General features: G+C 36.7%; 3 protein-coding genes across 7 annotated transcripts in view; 1 reads left to right on the forward strand and 2 right to left on the reverse strand.

The window, feature by feature from the left end:
* Positions 1-22: 22 nt before the first annotated feature.
* LOC133523414 (ubiquitin domain-containing protein UBFD1-like) lies at positions 23-2255 on the reverse strand. The gene is made up of 6 exons (XM_061858973.1): positions 2096-2255; positions 1550-1980; positions 1344-1472; positions 1086-1227; positions 778-824; positions 23-684 (listed from the first exon to the last, which is right to left on the reverse strand). Exons 1-6 carry the CDS (start codon positions 2106-2108, stop codon positions 574-576), a joined length of 873 nt encoding a protein of 290 aa, XP_061714957.1. The 5' UTR covers positions 2109-2255; the 3' UTR covers positions 23-573.
* Positions 2256-2347: 92 nt separating this feature from the next.
* Positions 2348-26392, forward strand: LOC133523409 (fas-binding factor 1 homolog). 2 transcript variants are annotated; one of them, XM_061858964.1, is made up of 12 exons: positions 2348-3621; positions 3964-4115; positions 7493-7674; positions 8806-9066; positions 9765-9958; positions 10066-10172; positions 10258-10383; positions 10592-10729; positions 10836-10945; positions 11255-11780; positions 13860-13985; positions 25221-26392. In XM_061858964.1, the coding sequence occupies exons 1-11, from the start codon at positions 2568-2570 to the stop codon at positions 13977-13979; spliced, it is 2970 nt and encodes a 989-aa protein (XP_061714948.1). In that variant the 5' UTR covers positions 2348-2567; the 3' UTR covers positions 13980-13985; positions 25221-26392. The 2 variants fall into 2 exon arrangements, with proteins under 2 accessions (XP_061714948.1, XP_061714947.1); XM_061858963.1 differs by lacking the exon at positions 25221-26392 and having other exon boundaries at positions 13860-14039.
* The window catches only part of LOC133523412 (rab11 family-interacting protein 4A), a 122595-nt gene continuing 108848 nt past the window's right edge, over positions 14036-27782 (reverse strand). For 3 of the 4 annotated variants that reach the window (XM_061858967.1, XM_061858966.1, XM_061858970.1), the window contains 6 exons: positions 21704-21838; positions 19998-20150; positions 18387-18669; positions 17421-17563; positions 15738-15785; positions 14036-15148 (listed from right to left, as the gene is read on the reverse strand). In XM_061858967.1, the coding sequence (XP_061714951.1) occupies positions 15008-15148; positions 15738-15785; positions 17421-17563; positions 18387-18669; positions 19998-20150; positions 21704-21838 (903 nt within the window). In that variant the 3' untranslated portion in view covers positions 14036-15007. The remainder of the gene's footprint in view (positions 15149-15737; positions 15786-17420; positions 17564-18386; positions 18670-19997; positions 20151-21703; positions 21839-27782) is intronic. The other variant, XM_061858969.1, reaches the window with a different exon arrangement.

The following is a 27782-nucleotide window of genomic DNA, read 5'->3' on the forward strand; positions in this document are numbered from 1 at the left end:
TGTTAAAAATTAAAAACATTAATAGTTTAAAACATTGTAATTTCTAATTCTAGGTTCAAAAAATTTCAGTGAAGGATTGGCTTGAATGTAATCTGCATAATTTTATATCATGAGCCACTAATTACTGGATACAAACACTAAACATCAATTAGAAAAAAAAACAACAGCAGTCGAAAGGTTGCAGTTATCCTGTCCAATCCTTCACTCAAGTGACTGATTATTGTAAAGTTCACATAAAGAGATCATATTTGAAACTCGAGGGCACATTAAGCTCATGCTGAACGCTCACTGAGTGGCACATCATAAGAATTTATCTACTGGCATCACTGTACAGCTCACTGAACCTAAATGCATGAAATGCAAACTTACAATAGCAATAAATAACATTTCATTTGACCAGATAAATGCCAGACTGAATGGACAATTTTAATTGACTTGGCATTGTAATATCACAAAAGAAATGGTACCACAGTACCAAGTTGGACATATATATTTTTAAAATATTGCAACCGCCCAAGTGGCATGGGAAGATAGACACAGCGACTGGACAGAGAGTTTGACATTTATGGGTAATTAGAAGAACTGCCACACCCCAAGCACAGCATCCTTTATTGCCTCTATATACTGCGCTGGTACCCAGTACACCCAATATCTGGAAGCTTCAGTGGGTCCTAGTTGCAGACCCTGGAAAAGAATTTAATATTTGTATGGGAAAATAGGAGATTGACACATGTGTTTTTATTTTATAGTGTGAAATAATATATGTAACTGACATACCATGATGTGATATTCTTCATGATCTTTGATAGGTTCAGATGTGATGCCTGAAACAGTGAAAAAATAACTTTTAATTTATATATTTATAATTATTTTTCTCCTAACAATAATCTTTGTGTGCAAGCCTAAAATATGGTACCTAGACAAAGCAGCTGTGTACAAAAACAGGTAAGTGTTATCTTGTCTTTTATCATCTTAAGTATATATTAGTGTTCAATCATAGTAGCATTATATGAACTCTAGTAACATTCAAGGCAAAAGCTTAAATTCCATCTAAGTAGTTTCATCCATAACAGTTGATTACTTACTTTTAATGGAAGTCATGGCAAGTTTCTCTGTGCGCTCCTTTGTACCCAGCCAAAGCTGGTCCTGCTCTGGTTTGAAGGTCAACCGCACCTTGCCACCGTGTTTATTTAACATTCCGCTCAAAGGCACCGGTGGCAGTGGCTCCTGAAAAAGTATTACATATATTATGGCCAGTTATCATATTCACATTGGGCAGAAATAAGCGAAGAATATCCATATCAAAATAACTAAATTCTGTAATACACTTTTTAAAGTCTCACCTTAACACCCTTGAGTCCTGGCATAGCATCAGGTGGGATTCCTTTGTCCAACACTTTCCTGTGTATTTTCTGCACACACAAAGGCTCCTTACTTGACTGGCCACTACTAGCTTTTTCTTCCAGTATTTCCTGTAAACGAAAAAATATTAATTGTGAACTACAGCTGATTATTCTAATAAGAATGTTTTTTTTGTTATTATACCCACCTTTGGCACACTCTTTACAGCTAAAATATCATCCATTTTGGATCCAACAAGCATGACCTTTCCTCCTTTGACAACACCAGCTTGCCTTAGTGTCTGATCGTTGCGCGCCATGCCTTTTATTATTAACTTTTGTGCGTGTTGTGGCACTTGACATATTCTTTCCAAGTGGGCTTTTAAATCTAACACGGGCGCATCATATGCAAAGGTAATGTCATGTTTAACTTTGTTAAAGACTACGGTAAATTCGATCTGTTCAGGGATCTCGCATTCCTCGGCCTCCTCAACGGGCTCAGACGTGCATGCGCTGCTCTCGACGGGAGCTTCCGTGTGTGGTTTTTCAGTGCTTGGTCTACATTCTAACGCAGTCTTTGTGCCGTTCGATAGTAAAGAGTTGGGATCACAATTTTCTGTAGAATCTCCCTTTTCGGAAGCTGGTAAACAAGAACATAACGTGAGTTTGCAAAATTTCTAGAACAAAAGCTCTCAATGCAGTTCAGTAACAAAGAAATTAACGGTTTTAAATGAACGAGACTTCTAAAGACTTACCGATATAATCCATAATTTATAATAGATTGTGTAAACGAATAAGAATCACCAGTATATTAAAGTTGTTTTGAAAAATAATTAAAATAGAGCCGACCGAGTGACATGAAGCAACAAATTTTTCGTCACCATTGCGTTGCGTTCAGAAATCAATTATTTTGTTTTGTATGCAGATAAAAATAAACATCTAAAACTTAACTGTGAACAAGAACAATCTATTTAAATATTGAAAAAAAAAATTTGCAACAATAGAAATTATTGCTTAAAGAAATTATATTACCTACAGGACTAAAGTTGATTTAAAGAAAATAATCACCACAAGGCTGATTGATTGTGCCTGTGCTTTCGATTCTTTATGTTGCTTTCTGTTATTGTTTCTATGGCGGCTAATTTGTAAACAAAGGAGCGTGGTTTACGAATTTAGCGTGTAATCTAAAGTTGAAAATGTTGTGTTGTGCGTTTATGTAACCTTACAATGAGCTTTAGTTTAGACGATCCTTTAGCAGGTATTCTTAGTGATGGCAGTGATGATAGTTTCTTTGATGATGATATTCTGGGAAAGAAAAAACCTGCCAAAAAGAAAACGACACCCTTAGCTGAAAAGAAAAGCGCATTGTTCGATTTGGGTACTAGCGATAAACCAAAGTCAACAACTGAAGACAGAAAAGAATTTCTCTCTTCTGATTTTAAACCGGATAAGCCAAAACCCCAGTCTCCTGCTACGTTTACCAGAACAGCGTCCAAAGAATCAATTAAATTGCATCCATCCGATTCTAAAAGTAAATCTGACTTTGATAAACCTGCCTTTGGAAAATCGCCAGCAAAAACTAGACCTAGGACTAGCGGGGAGTCGCAGGACATATTGGGTGACCTTATCCCAGAGACGAAAAAGGAACCCGGAAAATCTTTAGAGAGAGGTAAAAGTTCACAGTCTCTGTTAGACGATATCCTTGGAGGGTCTTCAACTAAAACGGGTGGCTCTAGCCAGGCAGCCCGGCCCGCCACTGCTGCGAAAAGCCAAGAATTTGATTTTGAATCATTTCTGGGAAAGAGTGAATCTAAGCAGACTGTTTCGTCTACTAAAACTACAAATCAACAGCCAGTTGTAAAAGAAATTAAGAAAGAACCGCAGAAGAAATCAAAAGCCAGCGAAGACTGGTTGGGTATTTTTCAGAAAGAAGAAGATGAAGCGGAAGATGATACTGATATGCCATCTTGGCTGGCGGGTGGGGATTCTAAGAAGAAGAAATCTGCGAAAAGCGAAGACAAACCTGAATCTAAATCGAAACAAACCGTTGAAGAGAAACCCGAAAACGCACCTGTTATTAAAAAAGAAGCTGAACAGTACCCTCAATTTGATTCAAAATTGGAACAGTTGTCTAAGGTGGCGACGAGTAACAGCGTACTGCAGGGCAGCAATGAAGATATAACGGCGGAAGGAGCGGCGTTGTATATGCAGCAACAAGAGGCACAATTAATGGTTGCTTTACAGCTTAAGGCGCAGGAAGAAAAATTGGCTGCCATGCAGAGTAAGAACCTTATTTTTTTTATTAGCTTCAGCTGTTTATTCATTACCAAATAATAAGTGTACCTACTTTACTACTTAGTATATCCTTTATTTAACGTCATAATATGACGAAAATTGTCGATTAACGCCTATATTATTCGACAGGACCATACCAGTTTGTGCCTACTAGGTAATGACTTCATAAGGCTAAATTATATGAGGGTAGTAGTCAAGTACCTAACCTATGTTAAATACCTATGTAATGATTCTCGGGGATTCCTTCCTTCCTTCGCTTCCCCTCTTAATCATAAAAATATGGTCAACCTTTGTAGCTTTCTCATATTGGACATTTAACTTTATACAGTGCGTCAGCAAGAAACGCAACGCATACAACGCGAGGCAGCGCTCGCTCACCACGCTCAATTCGACGCCATGTTAGCACGTCAAGCGGAGCACCGACGGCAGATGCAGGCTGTGATTGCTGCGCATCAGGATCGCATCACGCAACGGATTCAGGTCCATATTTTCCTGTAGAAAATCTCCGCTTGAAATCAAACACAGCAGTATTCAACCACGAGTCGCGACATTGCGCGATAGTGACAGCGAGCGGCGAGCAGGGAGGTCCCACGATCCCTTGTGGATCCCTTGGGATCTTGTGATCGCTCTTTGATTGGTGGAGTCGCACGTTGGAGTGAGTAAGATACAGCGAACTGACTCGCCGACAAAGTCGTGGCAGTCATCACTGCCACGACTGCCAGGCAGCCATTTATTTATTTATTTGGGAAACATACAGCACATAATAATACAATAAGGTACAAGATAAAGTTAGAACATAAGCCAAAACAGTTTCCACTTACAGCTAATACAAAATTCCTTTGCTCCGAAAAAAAGTACAATATTTGGGTATTTTTAATTTAAAGTTGAATTTAACAGTTACATTTAGTAAATAAGATAATACACGAGCACGATTAACAATTATAACAAGCATACTTTAGAATTTTGAAAATAACAAGCACAATTTTTATTTAGACTTTGAAATTTCAAATAATAGGTACAATTACAATAACAATACAAGACAAGCTTACAATTTTATTACGAGCTACGAAGTAGATAACGGAATTACCATTTGTTTTGTTTTTTTTTTTGTTTGTTTGATGACAGAAACAAATTTATTACACTTATGCTGGAACAAATCAATGTGTGAATATTTCTTGTTGTAAATATTGCATGATCTTGCTAAAAATTTGTTGTTTACATATTTTTTGCGAGTAAATGGAACGGATAGCAAAGCAGTGGACCGCGTACGAGACGTAGGACATCTAAATAACACCTTGCTGAGAAGATCTTCCGAATCAATTAAATTATTTAATAATTTGTACAAGAAAATTACATCCCGCTTTTCTCTTCTTACTTGTAAGGACTCAAATTTCTCAGGCTTAAAGGATTTGAATTTATACTTCATACGATTAAGAATTTTTTTTTTGAATACTTTCTAATGAATTAATGTGTACCAAAAAGTGAGGACTCCAAACTTTAGATGCGTATTCCAAATATGACCTTACATATGCATTATATAAAAGAAGTAACGTTTTGGGGTTTTTGAAATCTTTACTTTGCCTAAATATGAAACCAAGCATTTTATAAGACTTAGATGTTATCTTATCTATATGTGAAACCAATTGAATTTCACTGTCTAAATATACTCCTAAATCTCTAACCTCAGTAACTCTAGTGAGTGGTTGGTTTCCAATGGTATATTTAAAGGTTATAGGGTTAAGCTTCCGCGTAAATGTAATAATTGAACATTTATTTATGTTTAAATATAGGTTATTACATAAACAGTAGTTGTTTAATCTATTAAGGTCATCCTGCAAATTGACGCAATCAGCCTCGGACTTCACAACGGTAAATATCTTAGTATCGTCAGCATACAGTAACACTTTAGAATTTAAGAAACAGTTAATCACATCATTGATATATATGTTAAATAGTAGTGGTCCTAAATGCGAGCCCTGCGGTACCCCTGACGTAATAGGCATAAAACTAGATGTGTACCCTTTAATAGTAACTGCTTGAGTTCTATCCCGTAAGTACGATGTGAGCCAACGCAACAAGTCACCATGAATACCGAACATTTCAAGTTTCTTTAGTAAAACCGAGTGTGAGATTTTATCAAAAGCCTTTGAGTAATCGGTATAGATAGCATCAACTTGATAATTCTTGTCCATTGCGCTCAGAACATAATCAAGTAGCTCACACAAATTAGACTCTGTTGACCGTTTATTAATGAAGCCATGCTGCTGTGTTATTAACATCGGTCTTATTGTTGGGTAGAGCGTGTCATAAATTATTTTTTCAAATAGTTTAGGAAGTACTGATAATTTGGAAATGCCACGGTAGTTCCTGATATTATGTTTATCACCGCTTTTAAAAATAGGCACAATTATGGATTTTTTCCAAATTTTTGGTAAGGACCCAGACCTAAGTGAAATGTTGTAGAGTAAACATACCGGTAACGCAAGAGATTTACTGCAACGTTTTAAAAACACAGGATGAATGCCATCTGGGCCACTTCCTTTGGAATCATTTAATTTCGTTAAATATTTTTCCACCAGAGGTACGTCAATTTGAACGCTATTAATTACACAATTTTGTGGGCTATTGACACTAGGCATGGAAGAATGAATAGGTTCAAATACTGAATGAAAAAAGTCATTAAATAAATTAGCCGTGCTGACTCCATCGTTTGCCGTAATATTGTCTAAATAGAGCGAATCGGGAATACCAGTGTTATCCTTTCTGGATTTTATAAATGACCAAAACGACTTTGAGTTAATTTTTATATTATTTTCAGCCCTAGAAATAAATAAATTGTAGCAAGAGATTTCTTCGTTTTTAATTTTAGAGCGTAAATTAGAAAAAGCGTTATAGTCAGCTATCCGTCCATATATTTTCCATTTTTTGTGTATCTTGTTTTTTTTCTTAATTAACGTGATAAGATTGCGGGAATACCAGGAAGGAAAATTACTTGGTTTTGTGACAGTTTTGGAGGGAACTAATTGTTGAATTATATTATTTACAATGGTGTAAAAGTCATTGACCGCATTTTCGATATTATCAGTATTTAGTTGCGTCTCCCAATTGATTTCCCTTAGTTTTAAATTAATTTTATGATAATCGGCGGCAAAAAATCGACGTATTACACGCGGAGCAGGTTTTAAATGACGCTCAGTCGAACCACTATCAATCGCTATACAAAGGACTGGGTGATGAGCGTCTATGGGTACAAGAGGGTCCGCGCTAGCTACCTCACACAAGTGATTAGAAAGGACTAGATCCAGATGCCTACCGTTCTTATTAGAGATGTGGTTATATTGTCCAAAGTTTGTGAATTGCAGAAATGCTGATAGTTGCGCTGTGAGGTTGTTAAAATTAGGATTACCTAACCTAAGGCTATGAGAGCCCTGATCAAGTTGGCTCCAAACCGCATCACCGATGTTAAAATCACCTAGAATCAAAAATACATCATCGGGATGATCCGCATGTAAATCAGACAAATACTCAAAAAATAGTGATTCAGAATCCATTTGTTCCTTACTTGGGGGGAAGTAACAAGTAAACAATCTTAATTTTTTAGATACAGGCCCTTGAGTTATATGAATATCCAGACATGTAACATCGGCATCCGGCAGCGCCACGATAGGGCACGCGCCGCGCGCGTCATCACTGCCACGACTGCCAGGCAGTGTTGTACCTAATCACTTTTTCTTTTGTCGCAATGCGCTTACTAACCCCAACGACAATAACGTAATTAGACAAGTACGTAGATACCTACTTATATCGGATTATATACTTTGATCGGTGAGCACATAACGAAAAATAAAATATTTCAGGCTATGCTAGGAAATGCAGACACCAACGCTGAAGGTACAGATGTGCTTGAACACGACCCACAAGGCCCGACAGAGCGTCAAGAGAGCCCGCATACAAAGGAAAAGAAACAGTTGCTGCAGCTGGTGCAGTCGCTACAGGAGAACCATGATAAGGAGATTGATCTTATGGAGACTTCTTACAGGTAACCTTGAAATAGATTGAAGTCATTCATTGTGGCGTTAGTTCATTTTTCGTAAAACAGATGGTCGTTTGAGTGACTCATTGGTGGTGATGACGGAGGAAGTCAAAATACCTACTCACATTTAGGTACCCATTCTCATTCATAATTTACTCGCCCAGTAAAGTACCAGTAAGTAGATTTAAATTTCAGATGCAATGCCACGGGCACATATATATTTTGTCACAGGATCATTGACATAGGATCCAAATGTGTTTTGTATATTTACCACAAATGTGGGCACCCGCCAAACATGATTTTGAAGTTGCTTGAAAACCTAAAAATCAACAAACAATTTGTGCGGTACGCACAAAATGGCCACCGAATAATACTATTTACAGATGAAACAATTTTTACCATTGAAGAATTTTGTAACCGTCAGAATGTCAGAGTGTATGCAAAAACAGTCAAGAGGCGATTGCGGCTGTTCCGAGAGTGCAACGAGGCCATCATCCCTCTTATGTGATAATTTGGCTGGGTGTGTCATACTCAAGGCTAACACAGGTTCATTTCTGTGAAAAAGGTGTGAAAACTGGGGCCAAAGTTTACCAGGAAACCGTTCTCGAACCAATAGTGAAGCCCTTAAGCCACACCCTATTTCAAAACCAGCCATGGGTCTTTCAACAGGACTCAGCTCCTGCACATAAGGCAAAAACAACTCAAGCCTGGTTTCGAAGGAACAAAATTGACTTTATTGCCCACGAAGACTGGCCGTCCTCCAGCCCGGACCTTAACCATATGGCAGGTTATTGAGGAGAAAGCCTGTGCTAAACCCCACACAAATCTTGACTCCCTCAAGGGGGCCATAGTTAAGACAGTGACGGAATTAGACATGACAATCGTGCGTGCCGCTATTGATGACGCCTCGTCGTTTGAGGGCCTGTGTCAAGGCCAGAGGAGGCCATTTTGAATGATATTGTCATATGTAATTCCTGATTGTGTGTACTTCATTTTAATATATAGTTTATTCAACTTTCGTTCGTATATTATATGTAGATAAAGATTATTGCAGTAACAGAATTTAGTAACCAACTAGGTATGTTCTTGTCTATACAATGTATGTTCATAATAATATGCCTTCACTTATTTTTTCAGACGTCAAATAGCTTTTCTAGAGATATCTCTCAGCCAATCCGAAGAGCGCATGAAAGACGAGAGCGACAAGCTAATAAAATTTTATTCAGAAAAAATCAATTGGTTGGAAGAACATCACGCGCTTTACAAAAAACTTATTGAAGAAAATTTGAATTCTTTAACTGATAGACATAGGGCTGAGACTGAAATACTGAGACAACAACATGTGGACAATGTTCGTGTGCTGCAAGAACATCATGCGTCGTTGATGGAGAATATTAAGTAAGTGGAGACGTTGATAAATGTGACATTATCTATGAAAAGGGACCTTATTGTCGATGGCGCTTACGCTTACTGCGTAGCGCGGCGTTGTTTATAATATGAAAGCATCGATGATAATGGCGTAAGTGTCACCGACAATAAGGTCCCTTTTCATAGATAATGTCACAAATTCTGTATAGGTACTTACCGTACCGCTCGCACAGTTGCATTGACCGCCGGTATCATGGGCGGGACAGAAATATAATTGGGTATGCGCGTGCGATAGAGATAGAAACAGGCGGGTTAAATTCTAAGAGTTAAGAGTCTTTTACTTTATACAGAGCCACATACCCACACTAGAACATAATATCTATGTTGCCTTGTAGTCTGTAGACATGAAACTATTTTTATCAATTGTAATCAAATGAATTTGAATATTATTGAGATTCTCTTTTTAACTGGTTGTGTAATTCTTTTTATTCGCCTCTCTCTAGATTGCGATATTTTTATTGGCTGTATAACTAATAATATCTGGCTCGAAGGACCATGTAAGCATTCACATTACTTGAGATTATTATAACTATGATAGCTAACCGCCATTTACATGGTAGAATTGGTAGAGTGACTTAAGGCATTAATAAGATCGTCATTTGTACATTTTTGTATTGTGCTTCAAAGCTTCAATAAATAAGTAAAGTTCTTAAACACCTATTTTACAGGAACGCTGTAAAACAAGAACAGTTGTTAATTCAGGAATCAGCTGGGTTTTCGTCAAATTTGCAGGAGTTGGTAGCAGACGTTAAGGAAAGCAAAACCCAATGCATTGCCCTTGTCGAAAAAGTCCAAGCTTTGGCGGAAAGCTCTAAACATGATAATGAAAAGAGTTTACAGATCAGAGAAACACAGATTAATGGTAAGCACAGATTTAAGAGGAAAGGAAGACCTCTTACATGCGAAGCTATGGGATATCATTTATTTTTGTTTGTTATTGACTGAACCCATTTAATTGTTTATTTTTAGAAATGATACAACAGTTAAAAAAGGAAAAGGAAAACTTCGATGCCGAAAAGTCAGAGAGTAGAGACATGGTGAAAATGTTAGAAACAAGATTAAAGCAAATGACAACGGTAAGAAGTAAAATATACATCGAACTAGTAAAATAAACGGTAACTTAGAAGTAATTTAATAATAAAACTGTGTTTGTGTTTACAGATGATAGAGGATGAAACTACTTCATTAAAACAAAAGAAAATGGAGTTCGAATTTGAAAAGGCAACTTTTAGCAAGCAAACAGAATTTGCTAAGAATGTTCTTAAACGGCAGGACGAAGAAATGAAGGTAAAATGTAAAACAATATACAACGATTTCCACCGAACTGGCGGAGTCGGGACGCGTCGGGGCGCATTTCAAATTTGTACGGCCGCAAGTCGGTCGGTTCCTCGCGGGCGGCTCCGGATGGACTACATCGCGTCTGCCATACATAATGTATAGGCACATTAGGACCACTGAGATATTGTAAATTAAATAATCAATGCAAAATTTTCAGATGCTAAAAGAAGATATCCAAAAAGAATACAAAGATAAGATAGCTAAAATTGAAGAAGATAAACAAAAAGCTCTGAAGGATGTCGCATTGGTTGCAAAAGAAAAGGCTTCAACGCAAAGTCTTAAACAAGAAATAGAGGTAAATAATATTTTTTTTAAAGAACTACGGTTGTAATTGAAAATAATAGAGATCTGTAAATATTGAGGGTAAATTTTGTATGGAGTTTATTGACATGATGTTTCAGAAATTGAAGACTGATCTTCAAGCTCAACTAGAAGAAGTTACTGAAGAAAGATCCAGGTTGAATATAGAAAAACAACAAATGCACATGGAGGAGCAAAGAATATTGGCTAAGTAAGTTAAGTAGACGTTAATGTTTGAAAATAGCATAAGATTTCTATGATTTTTACCAATCAACAGGATACCTAGCAATAAATTAAAGATAGGTGTAGCCGCCGTTACAGAATATGTGGAGCGCTCCTATTGGTGCTTTTAAAAAGCCTCCGAATACTAGCCGAGCCCGACGGCTGCGTTTAGCTACTGCATTGATTTTTATATAATAATAAGTTGCATTCGCAACAATAGGGCAAAAATTGAAAAATAAAATAATTATGAGACATATGAATGCATGGAGTTGGTTAAAATTTAAATTATTGGTTTCAGGAGTAGAGATTTAGATCTATTAGCCAAGACAGCGATAGAAAAACAATCACAAGCTGATAAAAAATATTCAGAAGCTGAATTTATTCAAAGAAAATACGAAGAAAGGATACGTCGAATCCAAGAACATGTGGTTTCTTTAAATAACAGAGAAAAACAAATAGCAAAAGAAAAAGTAGCTCTCTCAAGAGAAAGACTAAACTTGCATAATGAAAGAAAGCAGATGGAGGGAAAACAGCAGTGTTCTCTGTGTAAATCTGTCCAAAGTGTCCCGCAGTATAATTTTGATTCTTCATATTTACCAGAAACGTTTCTACAAATGCCAGTGTCTAGAGATTTTGGGAATACGCAAATGACTTCAGCCATGACAGCGATTGAACAAGAAATGGCGCATTTAATGGGACAAAGTTTTAGTCTCAGACATACTCCCGGTTTGAATATAAATCGTGAAGAGAGGCATAATGCAAACGATGTTAGAAATGCCGACGAGAATGTACAGTCCAGTGAAATTGAACCAGGGGCTTTTAAGGTAAATGTTTCTGTTGTTGTCTACTTTTTTCTTAAAATTATTACCTGGTGAGCTAACGGTAAGAGCGTGCCTAAATCGGGAGGTCGCGGGTTCAAACACCGGCTAGTACCAATAAGGTTTTCTTTTCGAAACTTAGGGGGAGTCCGGGAGACTTGAACCTCTTTTTACTCAGAAGCCACTAGAGGTTTATCCGTAAGTGTTAGCAACTCGATATTTCGTGTATAGATGACATATCTAAATAGGTATCTTTAGAGCATAGCAAAGTGCTGATAAAGTACAAAATTTAAGTTCTGCAAAAATATTTTTCTTAAACGGGGTATTGGCTCAAGTCTCCCCAACCTATGGGAGAGTTGACCAGGGGGTGTGGGAGTAATGACCATACATATGTTAGGTAGGAAAAACAGTGAAAAAACTGCTGTTTAATCCAATATATTTATTAAAAAAGGAAAGTAGTTGTAACAAAGTATTTTTACCCATAAAACAAAATGTTAAAATTTAATAAACTTTATAAAATTTAAAATCGGCAACATTAAATGAAATTCAAGAGATCAATTATCTTTAAATTATTATTATTATGAATTAATTCTATGAGATTAATTCAGTCAACAAATTATCAAAGGCACATGCAAGGTCCTTTTCATTTTACATAACATAATTCTTCATGTCAAATAAAGTTGTCCACATCTTTGTCAGTTAACCCATCGCAAACTTCGTGAATATACCTATCCTTTGCAGGAACCACACAGTCGAACATTTTTTATGCAACTTACGTCGGTGGCAAACAAGCATACGGCCCGTCTGATAGTAAGCAGTGACCGTAGCCTATGGACGCCTGCAACTCTAGAGGTGTTTTATGCGCGTTGCCGACCCTAACACTCCGCACTCCGTACCCTCGTTGAGCTCTGGCAACCTTACTCACCGGTAGGAACACAACACTTTTTTTTTATTTTATTTTTGGTTTTTTTTCTCTTGTCGCTATCTTGCAACACCTTCCTCTTACCTCCTTAGACGTTTGGCCTGCATAAAAATAAAGCAAACCCTTATTTAAGCACAGTGTGGGAGAATTGAACCACTGATCATGTCTCCCTACCACCATGCGGCTCAACTCTCCCGCACCCCCCTTTACTTTATATAGATTTTGTTTTCTTTATACTCTTACAATAAACATTCCAAATGATCACTGTTAGTAAAACTACATTAACCAACAAGTACAATACGATAAAATAATACTACTCACCAGTTTAATTTTCAAAATAGTGTAAAAATATAAAATTGTAATTTTTTTCACTTCGCGACAGCGAAACCACGTTTACTCCAGTCATTTCCAAACCAGACTAATAGCGGCCAATATGGCGTCGCCAAAAGTTGCGCCTTCTGTTAAAGTACGCCATGAGCTGTCAACGGCGTCGGTGGCGCGAAATTTGAATTGAAATATTTGTCGTGGTTCAACTCTCCCACCTGGTCATATCTCCCGGACTCCCCCTACGTACGAAATATTTTTGATATTTACCAGTTGCCTTTCCGAAACCGGACTAATCCCAATAAGGCCTAATAGTTTGGAAGTTCAGACCTCCCAACCCAGAGAGGGTTGGAAGGTCAGATGGCAGTCGGTTTCGTAAAACTAGTGCCTATGTCAATTCTTGGAATTAGTTGCGAAGCGGACTCCTGCAGGCTGCAGGCTCCCATGAGCCGTGGCAAAAAACCGGGGCAACGCGAGGAAGATGATGATGTTACTTATTGTGCAAAATGAACAAAACACAGTAAATATGGGTGTGTAAAATTCTCTGGTTTGTAGGTCGTGTAAAGATTTCTAGGTATTTTCCCATTTGTCCCCGCCGGGCACGGGTGGGAATAGGCGCTTCACATACTTAAATAATTCCCATTTGCCCTGCCTCATGTATTGCAGCGGTTACGTGGGGATACACCGGGAATGGGAATACATCTTGTCTGCCGCGCATGCAGATCCTGGTTCGATCCCCGACTCGGCACTATAGACCTTGGGTCACATTTTGCCTGAACTAACTTTGAACTAGATGTGATCATCTAGTTCAGTTTATGACTTACAATTTTTGTTTTCAGGATTACATGGACCCCAAATTTATGATGCTGCGTTTAGATGTCCAACAAGTTATAAGTAATTTAGATCAAAATAAGACTGATCAAGTTGGTCCCACAGAAAACGACCAACAAGAAGAATAAGTTAATGTAAGCAGAACTTTCTTATGACATTATGAATGAGAAAATAAAAGACTGAATTTATTTACCTTTCATTTAATTTAAGTCGATGACTGTTACATGAACATCTGTTAGATTTACATTAACCATGTTATCAAAATGTACACAAATGCTTAAATTAATACTACTTAATTTACATTCCATTTAAATATATCATTGTAAAAATATAGGTACATTCTTTTAAGTAGGTATAAATATCATAGGTCTTAATATTAACCTGTCAGGACACGCGATTTTTACTAACATGTGTTCCGTAAAATGGCGTCCTAGTTGTATCACAGACGATTTAACTAATAGACGTGCAAAATGTAAAATAAAACTTTGGTTTTGATATATAACCATATCCATGTCAGCGCCATGAATTAAATTAATTTTTGAAGCCATAAGTTCATATACTTCTTTTCTACATTGCACATCTATTAGTTGTAGTCTGTATTCTACATATATAGCTCTTTCTAAAAATTTCATACGACGAAATGAGTCGTATCACACCATTACTCATACACTCCAGTCTTTCATAAAATTGCTTTTAATCGTAACTACTTATATATGAATCTATAAAATCTTTATGGACGGCCTGGCCTTGCTCAAATAGTATTTAACACAGATCTGAATGTTAATTAATAATTACAAACAATTATATTTTGATGAGACAAAGGAACAATATATGTATCTATATTTTATATGCTTATCTTAACGTAATTTCTATACAATATTTACAATTTTTACGCTATACAATTTATACTTGCGTTCATGGCATGACCAAATAAGTTGGAAGAGCTCATTAAGAATTTAAAGTTCACATTAAAAACCATAAGTACTTCATATTTAATATTTTCATTGAACTTTACAGAGAAGTGGACAAAATAATTTTATCACAGTAGGTATTTCAATAATTAATATCAAATTCAGATAGGATTATTTTGTTAGTCGAAATTGTCTAAAATTTTAAAAATTAACCACTTTAATATAATTTAGTTCGGACTCTGCCGTTATGACTTCATGTCTATGGGTTTCGCGTGCTTAACTTCGAGTAGTTGAGGGTAGTTTTCGACGATCGATAGCAGGATACCATCAATGTAATTCCTGAGCTGACAGTTGACGTCTTGCTGCTCCTTCAATGCTTTCTGTAACTGTAATAATATCAACGGTAAGTAAATAATAACGTTCTAATTCGGATAATTAATTATATTTTTAGAGGGAAAGGACTTCTACAATGTCTTAAAGATACCTTTTACGTTCATGATCATACTTTCTCGGGAAATGTGTTCTATTCATAAACATTAGGCTCCAAGGGATAACAAAATTTTTTTTTTTTTATAATTTTTTTTCTCCAAAGAAAAGTTACATTAAGCATTGTTTAATTTAGTTAAAAACTTAATAATACAATATAACAAATAACAATACAATATTGATTCGTGCTTTTTAATGAAAGTATGGTGTTGATTAGTATATGGTTAGATATGGAAACATAGTTTGAAAAAGGTACCAATTCTAACCCAGAAGCATTAGATGAAGGTTAATGTTCAAGCATGCATGAAGCCATAGACGATAGAACTGAAATAGACGTAGAGAGTTGAAGAATAATTTGTTGTAAGTAAATCATGGAGTGATAGACGCCGTCCAAGATTTACCTTATTCCTCAATAGTATACGAATACTATTACAACTCTTTAGCCTATGATGAAGCCTAGAAGACAACACAGTTAGTTAAAATGCGTACCTTTTCCAACTCTATGCTGTGATCAGTTTGTGTATCGCTACCATCGAGCTGCAAAAACGTATATGTGTAAATAAAAATATATTGCATCGCAAATTAGGCGTTTTACTCATAGGACCGACAATGTCTATGCGATCACATCGTAAAATGACCAAAAGGAGTATATTTTGCATTAAATTTAGCATGTTGCCCATATGACATATGTATGAACAATAAAGAGAAAATATTTAGGCAAAGTAACCAATATGGTAGAACATTAGGGACATTAATATCACTAAATTTTGGTCTTTTTGCGCAATGATCTGGTCCTTATGTAAGTAAAGTATAACGCAAATTAAAAATAAGAAGCAAAATAGCAGATGTCGATGAAAACATACAACAAACAGTATGGTGGCAGTTCGGACGAGGCTGTTAAGATAAAGCGAACAAAATAAATCGACTGCTGTTAAAGCGAAGGACAAACATGGACTTAAATTTAAACATTTTCTTTGACAAGTTTAATGATACTCAAGATAATTACGTAGGCGATTCATATACTAGTTCTGTGATACTGACTGTTATTTATGGTAGCACAAAACAATATTACATAAGTAGATTTTTATTTGACTTCATACATATTAAGATGCATTTACCTACATGATGGTATGTTCAAAAGTATAATCTGACTACCTTTCTTTATAATAATGATAAGCAATGAAGACATAATCGTAATAATTGTGGCACACATTATTATGTGATGGTGTGTTAAGATTGACCTCTGATGCTGCCTTTACCAAACTAATTCTTAATAGGCATGTTTTGTCCATGGGGGTACCTAATTCATTATTTTTCATCACACTTGCTCGAAAAAGATCTTATTTCATGCAGGTGTGCTGAAGGACAAGGCCTATTATGTTCCCGCGGGAGTTATGGATTGTGAAAAAAAAAAGCTATAACGCCCTAGGGAGAAATAGCTTTTTTCTTTAATTATGTCACTTATTCTTCAAACCAAGTAGTATAAATGAGTTTTACTTTTAAAATACTGACGTTTACAAATTAATATTTTTGTTTATGTTTAAAATTATTTAATTTGATTAATTTAACAGCCGTTTCGAATATTTTGCCTCACCTGCCAACAAATTACAAAATGGCGGACGAATGTTTGATATGTCACCGTATTTAAGAATTATTTCGCTTAAAATTTAGTTTTATTCTTCGCAAGTGTGATGAAAAACATTGTGTGTAACTCCGGGGGGAGGGGGGGCGTTGTTGGTAAGAATATTGCAAACTCGGGTCTTGAATTACCACCCTCGTATCCAAAATTTCACTTACCCCCCTCGTTGCACTATGTACTATTACGTAGGTGATATGATATCTTATGAACTGCATATTATGTACCTACATGCGAAAAAGCATCTAGGGCAATCAATCTATCAGCTCTATACTTAGAACTTATAGAAGCATCAATACTGCATACATTTCTCATAACACTAACTTCTTAACACATTCTCATTATTCGGGATCTGCCGTTTTGTAGCATTCTTATCCGTGAACGTGTTAAGTGAGCTCTGAAGTTTCGTCTAGATTTGGCCAATGTGCCATTTGCTTTGCGATCTTTTGGTTCACTGATGGCGCGCTAGTAGTGCGTTTGTCAGATCTGGACACACCATGATAGTCGCAGAAATCGGGCATATGGTGTGTAATTACCTGATCGTCGCTCATCTGGGAGAGCTCATGAGCTAGTGAGTTGGCGACGAGGGGGCCGCTGACGCCGTCCAGCAGGCTGCGGCCCTCTTCCACGCCGCGCGTCAGGATCTGCGCCTGCAGCTCCTCTTGTGCTTCTGATAAAGCTGCAAGCGATAACACAATTATATTGGATTTATCATAAAACTGAAAGCCTTCTGAAGAGATTATACTGTTTTAACGATTGGATATGGTACTTATTCATATCATTTTAATACAACCTTGAAACATCGTGCGCTGCTACCCAAATCAGCGAGAGTCGCTAACGCTGTAATTGGTGCTTACGAAATGCAATCTGTTATGTAGTCGTCTCATAAAAAAAAATCAAAAATATATTAACTTTCAGAAATTAACATTTTAAGAGAAGCAGTACCAGCAAAGATCCCCACACTAGCCTCAGCTTGAATTGAAACGTGGGAATCTAGATCTTACGGAAATATCGAAATGTTGCGGCTTTAGTATTATTATACTAGCTAGCTAAGAATGTTTATTACATGACTAATGTTTATTATAAGGCATGTTATCGGTGATTGTGAGATGCTTGATGACACGACTCATGAATATCATGATCGTGTCAAAATAACACGAAAAACCGTATTAAATTGATATAATAGAATCGGCCTCCTGACGGGGATAAGGCGCCGAATCCCCCAAACAAATTGTTTTTTTTTATCCCGCTTAGCGTTCACATGTGATAATCAGCTAAACAAAATCACTCTGATCTAAACTGAGTGCTAAACGTTCAATAATAACCTGTTGGTCGTGTAGAACCTAAGTTAATAAGTAGGTTTAGTTTTATCATGTGTTTTGCTATACAACAATTTTTACTCGCAATGTGATTTCATGGTCTTTGCTTATTACAAGTTTTCTTCTAAAAATCTGGTGTTAATGTTCCACATGAAATTTTCTTGTGTTGTTTTTGTAACTTACATTTATTCTGCGTCCTTAGTAGCGTCAGTTCCTGCCTGAGCTCATCTAATCTCGGATCCGGCGGCGGCGGCGGCGTTTCCTTCATCTTCTGCAGCTCCAGTTTCGCCGATGCCAACAAATTCGTCGCGGCGGCGGCGGCCTCCCTCTCCTTGCGTTCGTTCTCTCTCGCTACGTTCAGTTGGGCGACGAGTTCGCCAACTTGTTCTTGGGCTTCGCGATGCGCGCGTTGCGCCGTGTCGGCGTTTGCGCGTAACGTTTCTGCTACGCCGCGGAGTCTTCCAACCTGTTAAGAATTTTTTTTTAATAAGTAAATGATACCATAGAGTTTTCATAGAGTTTCCATAGAGTTCAAACCCCGATCCCGGATCGTAACAATGAGTTTTTCGGAATTTATGTATTCATATATCATGATATTTACCAGTCGCTTTTCGGCGAAGGAAAACATCGCTACCGTCTGGGTTGGAAGGTCAGATGACAGTCGCTTTCGTAAAAACTAGTGCCTACGCCAATTCTTCGAATTGAATGATATTATAACATAACATAGAAAAATGAGTAAGCTTAGAAATAAATAATAACATGTAGAAATGAGAAGGTAAGCTTAGAATGCTCAATCAATTATGACTTATTTTTCTATAATACATATACAGATCACAGACTGTGCAAGTGTTATTTATACGTCATCATTGCATAAAAGTTTGTTGTTTAAAACAATACTTGATGCATAGTCGGGTTATCAAAATCGCTTCAGACTTCTCTTGGTATAACTCTAGTTTTTTTTCTTTAACGTTTAAACACTTTTGTTGCAACTACCTACTCTTGATGTTTACCTCTTATCATCAATTTTATTGATCTATTATACGGCTTTCATTGTATAAATGAGCCTGTTATTCGTATACTATTTATCCTTAAACACTGTTAAACCATGACAATAATATGTTTGTACTAAAACCGCAAAAACTACGTCAATAATAGGTAGTAATGGCTTTATCCTAAAACAATAAATGGAACGTTGGGTATTTTAGTTAAATATGCAGGTTGTTTTCCTCGACATGATAATTAATTTAGTTCTAAAATATAAATAATATAATAAATGTTTGAAATTGAAACTGCTATATGTAGGTACTTACTTACTGCTCAATAAATAAGATAGTTTACTCGTAATGTCCTATTACGTCCTATTACTGTTATTGGTTAATGATCAAACTTGAGAACGAGGTGCTCGATATCGGAGGACTCTGTCTCAGTCCAGTTAGCCTGTCACCGAACGCAGCGAGCTGCGAGTCCATGTCTCACTCGAAGAGCGATATGGCTCGACATTGCTTCTTCACTATAATGAGATGCTTAAGTCTTGCTTGAGATCGGAGGCCTCTGTCTCAGCTGCAGTTAGCCAGTCGCCGAACGCAGCGAGCTGCGCGTCCATGTCTCACTCGAAGAGCGATATAGTTCGACATTGCTTCTTCATTATAATGAGATGCTTACCTCTTGCTTGAGGTCGGAGGCCTCTCTCAGCCGCAGCTAGCCTGTCGCCGAACGCAGCGAGCTGCGCGTCCATGTCTCACTCGAAGAGCGATATGGCTCGACATTGCTTCTTCACTATAATGAGATGCTTACCTCTTGCTTGAGGTCGGAGGCCTCTGTCTCAGCCGCAGCTAGCCTGTCGCTGAACGCAGCGAGCTGCGCGTCCCTGTCTCGCTCGACACGTGATATTGCTTCCCGACATCTCTTCTGTTCCTCAGCTATACGCTCTTCGCATCTGCTCTCGATCTGAAAAAAAAAAAACAATAATGAATGCTAGCTTTAAAATGTATAGAAAACCACCTACTAGTTAGCATCAAAAGTAGCGGATCAAACTACGCGTAAAAAATATCTATACAATCTTTAACAGCTTAACAAGAAGAGTTACGTGTCTATAATGCTAGTTATGATACTTTTGAATAATAAATCTCTAGAAGATTTCTTTTCTCTAATTGGAAAAGATAGGTATCCAAGGTGGCAGATACTTTTAGCGCATTGTATCAGCCGCTACTATTAATGCTGACTGTGCAATAAAACAGAATAAAGTCCGCGTCTACGTTAAGTTTGCATCTTGGCATCCTTGGACAATGTATGGCCACGCCATAATTGACGTGCTTCTTGGTTTACGTACTTAAAGCGTAGACGTAGGATAGGGTAACTCTAACATCCAGTGACTTGCGTCGGTGCCGTACGTAAATAATTTAGGTTTTAGTAGGTTATCTATGACACCGAGGTATCTAGAATAATCAGCCTTAGGTATTTCGCCGTGTATGTACAGCGTTTGACAAATAGCTGCCGCTTCACATTACTGGGCAGGAAATTAAGCTACATTAGGTCTAGTAATTGACTTTAATGTGTTTTAGAGTCAAGTATGTAGTGTTTGCCGTTGCATCACAAATTCTGCACAAGCTACCTCAGTCGCGGTACCGTTTTAGGTATGTTTTTTTATGTACACCTGTAAATTATTTTTTACCTAGTTGATGTTACGAATTGAGATAGCTACATGCCTACAGTAACTTTAACGGAACAATTTGGAGTTAAATGGAGCGACAGTGCAAGGACAAGTATTTAAATAAAGTCGTGATTCCAGTTCTAGTCATTGGCTCGTTGGGCAACTGCACTGAAAATAGCCAGTTTCAATTGGTTCAATTGCCAAAGATAGTACTAATTCAACATAATTAAAACAATTTACGATCCATTCAGAGTTTGAACAGTTTGAAAAGACAAAACAAATACTTTCAGCTCTATAGCCGGTGATTAAAGCCTACAATGAATGAACTGCTCTGTCCAGTCCATTTTGTTTTATTAGTGAAACCATAAGGATCTGTTCGTAATGTTCGCTCACGTACAGTAAAACATTTAACACTTATTTATTTTCTGAATGATGCTCTTTATATATACATTCTGTACCTACTCAACTGAAGCATAACAAACTATTAAAATTCAGTCGTTAAGAGGAAAGGGGACTGCCGCTTCTCCATACAAACGTGGTCCTCATTTTCCTCTCTGATATTGACATTATGAAAAATATGTTTACATAATTGAATGTATATTAAACATAGCTATGCTCCTAAGTTGGTCTTTTTTAGATTTTTGATTATTGTAAAAATTACGAGTGAAAAGCAGATTTCATACAAATTTTTAAGTGCTCCTAACGTTAGGTATTAATTAGGTAATAATTAAAAAATAAATCATATTGTGGTTGATATACACAACACAACAATTATGTCGAAGACCGTAACAGATTTAATGCTTACGACTGCCTGTTAAAATAGTGACGTTGCTGTAACAGTTGCACTCACCTCCCGTATCTGTTCGTCGAGCATGTGTACGCGCGCCTGTAGCACCGCGTTGTCAGCCTTCGCCCGCGCGTAGCGTTCGTCCGCCGTGCTTTGCGTATCGGCCAGTGACGTCACTTGTTGCTGTAGCAGTTGCACCTGTAACCAAAAGAAAATTGTGATGAGTATATGTTGAAAGAATTCCCAAATGTTTTTTTTACAACTTTATTATTGTAATGTGTTTGAGCACGTGTTTGACGATGACGATTACAAAAAAATCTAAGTTTTAAGGCCGAATTATAAAGATAATCTGCCTATTAAGTACTACTCGGACACTTTAAATAAATCAAACCAAAACAAAAAAGAATTTAAATTGCAATATTTATAGGTACATATATGTTAGGATCCAAGAAAAAATAAATGAACACGGAATTACATGTTTTGATTTATCAGGAAGATAACGAATATAAATACTACTAGTGTAATAACATTTCATCAATGTTATTTCTGAGTTTTTCGGCTATTACATGTATCTGTTTCTATATAATTGCGTCCGCAGCTAAATGAAACGCTGCAATGCGAAGAAAACAAACCAGCGCACAAGCGCATTTCAAGTTTGCATCCGGTTTCCTTTAGCTTTCGATGCCGACATCTGGCAAGATACAGACAGCTAAAAAAACATGTATCAGACTTAATGTAGAAAACATGTGCAATACTTAAGAATGAATTCTATCTGTTAATATCCTTGAATTGTTATCAATACGCTAATGTCAATGTTTTACACCGAAAAAGTAGGACAGTCATTTGAATAAGACGTTCAATTCCAACGCATGTATGATAACATAGATAACAATGCAATTAGTTTTACCTAATTACATAAGAACCATTACGCATACCATACTTGCTAACGACGATACAGTATAGCTGCATATTTTAGCTACGTCCAAACGCTTATTGAATTGTTACAGATCAATTCAGTATAAGAATCTTTGTATTTCAATCACCTACAGGTGCATACTTATACTCGTTTCAGTCTTGCTTGACCAATGGAGCATAAGCATAAGCTTGCACAAAATTTGTACCACTCTTACAATACGTATTTTCATACTGCTACGCTGGTATCGCGAAAAAGTCTGTGTGGCGAAAATGCCTTTCAGTTTCTGCGATAATTTTACATGTATTATAACCAAGAAGAGAGCATGTTGCGCTCCAGACAGACCACTTTTACTTTCCCTAACTATCGAGCCATTTCATTATAGATATCGCCGATCTAACATCCACCTAGACACAGACAGCAACGTGATTGTTTCTGACAACAGCTAATCTGATTTACATGATTAGATTTGTGGGATTCTGTTTATTTTGGGTTAACCTTGAGATGTATGGTGACGCGGTGCTAATTTCGCCGAGGATGTTTCACAATAGTCTACTGCGAATTAACGTGCGTTGTAAATAAAGCACAATTAAAATATATTCTTTACCAGGTACCTATTAAAACTTTAATGATATTAGGAATTTAAAGTATTATGTAAGTATTATTATGGATGATACATATATGGACATACTCTCACGAAGGTATTTTAACCGTGGCTTAAAGTTGCGATTTCGAGTGCTTACTTAAAAGGTGTCATTGTTAGAAATTGGCTTTATCTAATTCGACACCTGACATTGTGAATGTCAGGTGTCTTTTTATTCGTAAAGCTCGTAAAGGTAGTATCAAATAAGTTCATTGACACCAAACAACAAAGCAAATATTCGAAGAAATAATTGAACGTTACAATAGGTATAAATATAAAATTTCATTCCAATAGCATTTCATTCCTAGTAGCATTGTTTATGCACCATTGAATGCCTCGCCTTGCCCCTGGCTATTTGTTTCATTTCATTGGATTAGTACTAGTACTTTAAATTAGGTTCGTCTGCGATAACATCTCTGTCGGAATTCTGAGATCAGCTAAGTTGAATTCAAAAATTGCAGGTACTTAAAATCTGGGAAATAAGTGCACCGCAGCGCCTGCAGTTGATAAAATATGTCAAATAGCATGGACATTTAGGTACGTGAAAGTGCACATACCTGCCATACCTATCGCGATCATCACACAAAATGCCGCACATTGCTAAAAACAGTAAATAAATTTCATCGAACTGTTTAAAAACATTCTCAGCATATTCCTTCCCTATTAGACAGATAGCTGGGAGCTTCATAGTCACCGTATTATAGCTGTTACGCATATTAAAAGTGAGTAATGCTCGCCAGGCGTCATCGTCACCACAGGAAGGAGTCAACTGACTGACAAACAGGAAAGGCTAATCTAAGACGAATAAAACAATGACGTGGGAGAAACTCACACTTTAAGGCCATATTCAGAAATTAAAATATAATATTGGTTTGTAATAAAACTCATTTCTTTCGCCCCAATATTTACGTACATAATACTCGCGAGCTCGTTCTGAAATTAATATTTTTAAAATACGAGTATACAAATCAATTCCATCTAACAATCGTTTTCAGTATTTCAATGAAATATAGGTAAATAGAACAGCTTACTACCATTATAAAGTTTGAAAAAACCTCATTCATAAGACTTGCTCACAAATTTGAATGGCTCTACTATTAAAAACTAATGACTAGAACGGCGGCTGAAAATAAAGAAGAAAAAAATATTGCAAAAGTTGAATGCACGCCAATAAATGATTCACTTTCAAGAAGAAAAACGAAGTCTGTTCTAAATTAGCGCACAAATAATTAAATATAACTTCACCTAATTTTTACAAAGATATTTGAAGGTTAGTGGTAAAAATTTCAAACGTAAGTACGTACGCGAAATACAACATCCGATTATATTGTCTCACTCCACCTCTATACTCGTACTTATTGTTTCAATGGTGTACTGTACTGGACTGGAGATCGAGATCGATGGAACAGTTTATTTTATAAATGGAAAATGGTTTTCGAAAAATGTAGTGCGCAGTTAGGCCTAATAGGAGTACTAGGTATGCACATCTTAAAATTATAGAACAGGTATTATATTATTTAAGTATATATTTCATTCGCTTAGCTCTTTTACTAGCTGTTCAACTCGTTTTGCTTTTCGCCTGCCTTACACTGCATCGCAGTACTGTACTTTCCCGAGTAAGTACGTGCGTAACTATTGATTGTCCAGGGCCTGAATTTCCTACTATAGGTACAATGTGTCACAAATACCAAGAATATGTTACTTGAATAAAACTAATTATAATACCTATGGTTACTTTTGTAACTGTAGAAAAGCTAAGAGGGGTTTCTTTTCTTTCACGGTGTTGCAGTTGCATGGTTTACCTTTTATATACTTCAATGTTACGCAGTAGGTATATTATGCCAAGTACGGTAAAACCTTTGCCAATAACTCGTATTGGCAAAAGCCCGGAATATTTGCTGGTCATCTTTCATTTCGCATTGTTAATTTGAGTATTTGGAGTAGTAATTCAGGACCAGACCCAAAATCTTTGATTTTTTTCATGATCAAATAAAATTTAATCCTACTTAATTCTTATTTTACAGATCGTGTTATAATTATAACAGATAAAAGTAGACAGAATCAACAGCAGTACCCACACCATGAGTTTGGACATTGACATATACGCTCACGTCTCGTCTAAGTAATTTACTTTCTACATCTAGCTTGCACTAACGTGCCAGTACGAGCGAGATGCATAGAAAGTAAGTTACGTGAAGTGAGCGAATTTGTCAATGTCAAAACTCATGGTACGGGTGCAGCTTATTCAACACGGTTGTCTGATAACGTATGAAAACTATATCGTGGAAATGCGTGGAATGCGTGAGTAGCGTGGGGATTTAAGCATCATGGGCACCTTCGCACCAGAAACGACAGGGAGTGGTTTGTTTTTATAAATGTACTATAGTTTAAATTTTTATTTGTAAGTTTTAGTCGTAATTTGATTTGTCTCCTTCATTGTGTAAATAAGTAATAAATCAGATTTACAAGTTGCGGAAACGTTTAAAAAATTTCATAGGAAATTGAGGAGACTTTCATTTTGGAAACGAAAAATTTCAGTGAAATATCCGAAAATTTTCAATGTACAAATTTCGCAACTTTGGAATATTTCCACCGGCACATCACATCAGTAAGAAAAACTGAAGAAATAAGAAGTCTAAGAACATCACTAGTAATGTAGTTATTGGGGTGAAGCCTCGTTCGCCGAGTGCTCTAACCCCATAATGCTTGCAGATCAGCAAAAAACCTAATTCCGAAGCTTGAATTCACTTTCTCGCCGAGTTACACGCGTCTCGTAAGTGGATGATTGCCCTCAGTTTTTTAGCTATTGGTAAGTACTTAGCGGTTATCTAGGTTGATAGCCTAATTGATTCCTAACAAAACTTTAGCATAGGGTATTTATGGATTAGCAATTAATTTGTTGGGTTACATTTCATTTGAGTTTGATTGTTATAGTGTTTATAGACCATTAGGTAGATATTAAATTAATATACTTAACATATAGCAAAATCATGATTGCGAACAAAGAATTGTTACAAGTTAGATATGTTACATAGGTCAAACATTTTTTTGAGTGCGGGACTTGAGACTTCGTATATGGGCATATTATTAGAATAAAGCAAAAAATATTTCAGCGTTTTTGAAAACCCTTCTGCTAAAAGGGTTAAATAGGGGTTGAAAGTTTGAATCCATTACAAATGCTTTAAAACTTCATAGAAAAATAAGGTAAGATTAAAAAAGAGAAATATACGTTTATTGCGGCATAAACGCCCGTATATTTTTTTACGTTCGAAACTTTTTTTAACTTAGAAATCTATTCACAGCTTCAAGGGACTGTAGACCTGAGTTTAAGGTTTTAGTTTCAACTCAATACCTCCACACCTTCCGGAGATATCTAAGGCGAACATACAAACGGACGGACGGGCGTACGGACAACAAAAAGTGTTCCTATAAGGGTTCCGTTTTTTCCTTCTGAAGTATGAAACCCTAAAACCGGGGAAAGTTTTCCATTGGTATGGGAAAACAAATTGACATAATTACCTGTATGTTTTATAATTATTACCGTAAACGGCAATAGAGTCTGTTCGGAAAGAGAAGAGTCGTGGAATGTATTGGGTCCCATACATTCCACGACTCTTCTCTTTCCGCACAGACTCTACAAACCGCAATAAAGTCCATTGAGTCTTATTAAGTATTTAATCAGATTTATGATAATGTGTACCTAAAAGCTATTGAAGTTTTATCATTAGATAACTGATTTCACTGATTAAAAAGATTAATAAAATCGATCGGAAATAATACTCGTTTTATATTTATTTTTTATTATAAATATTACATAAAGAGAAAAAATTGGAGGCAGAAGGTACTTATATTATATTCCGTAACCTTTTTATATGCTACTGTAAAAATTTGGGTCTTCAAAACATGAACTTAAAGTTAAATGTAGTATGATGATGTACCCCCACAGAGCCACAAAAATCGAGCGCTCGAAATAAAAAAACCGGCCCCCTGATATAGGTTAAAAAGTTTGGTACAGTCGCCATCAAACAAAATATATCAGCGCGACCAAGGCGTTCAAAATATCTCAACAAAGCCTCTATTATCTAGACGTCAAAGTGTATGTTGAGATATGTTTGATCATGCTGGCTGCCTCGATATATCTGATAGCAACTGTACTCGTATTACACTCATAAGCGACTACCTAATAATTCAGTACTTGGAATGTCGTTGCCGTTAACACTTTAGTGTCGGTTCCCACTCCTAGCCCTGGGCTATTCTGATCGTCCAACTTGCTTCAGGTACACCAGTCAAGTGAGAACTCAAGGCGGTGTTCACATTGGTATACGGTATACGAGCTGGCATCGCTATGCGTGCATAAGGCTGTTTTGCTCACGCAGGAGCGACATGTATCATCAGTGTGATAATTATACATAATAATTAATAACCAAGCATAACGTAAAGGTTAGAAAACTTATTGTTAGTTAGGGTCAGGAGAACACTGGGGCCAGTAAACATTTGTAGGTGACTCTCATACTGTTTCCCTTGCTCTGAGCATGTTTTTTTAGGGTTAAACGGTAAAACGGGACTCTATTACTAAGACTCCGCTG

The sequence above is a fragment of the Cydia pomonella genome, chromosome 12 (assembly GCF_033807575.1).
Source record: "Cydia pomonella isolate Wapato2018A chromosome 12, ilCydPomo1, whole genome shotgun sequence".
NCBI lineage: Eukaryota > Metazoa > Arthropoda > Insecta > Lepidoptera > Tortricidae > Cydia > Cydia pomonella.

Bases quoted from the DNA above. Each gene is read 5' to 3' on its own strand.
- LOC133523414 (XM_061858973.1), bottom strand. The intron at 1,473-1,549 runs GTGGGTATAATA...TTTCGTTTACAG, and splicing joins CTGTAAAGAGTGTGCCAAAG to GAAATACTGGAAGAAAAAGC. The intron at 1,228-1,343 runs GTGAGACTTTAA...ATACTTTTTCAG, and splicing joins CAGGACTCAAGGGTGTTAAG to GAGCCACTGCCACCGGTGCC.
- LOC133523409 (XM_061858964.1), top strand. From the start codon at position 2,568: ATGAGCTTTAGTTTAGACGATCCTTTAGCAGGTATTCTTAGTGATGGC. The intron at 3,622-3,963 runs GTAAGAACCTTA...AACTTTATACAG, and splicing joins AAAATTGGCTGCCATGCAGA to TGCGTCAGCAAGAAACGCAA. The intron at 10,946-11,254 runs GTAAGTTAAGTA...TATTGGTTTCAG, and splicing joins GAGCAAAGAATATTGGCTAA to GAGTAGAGATTTAGATCTAT.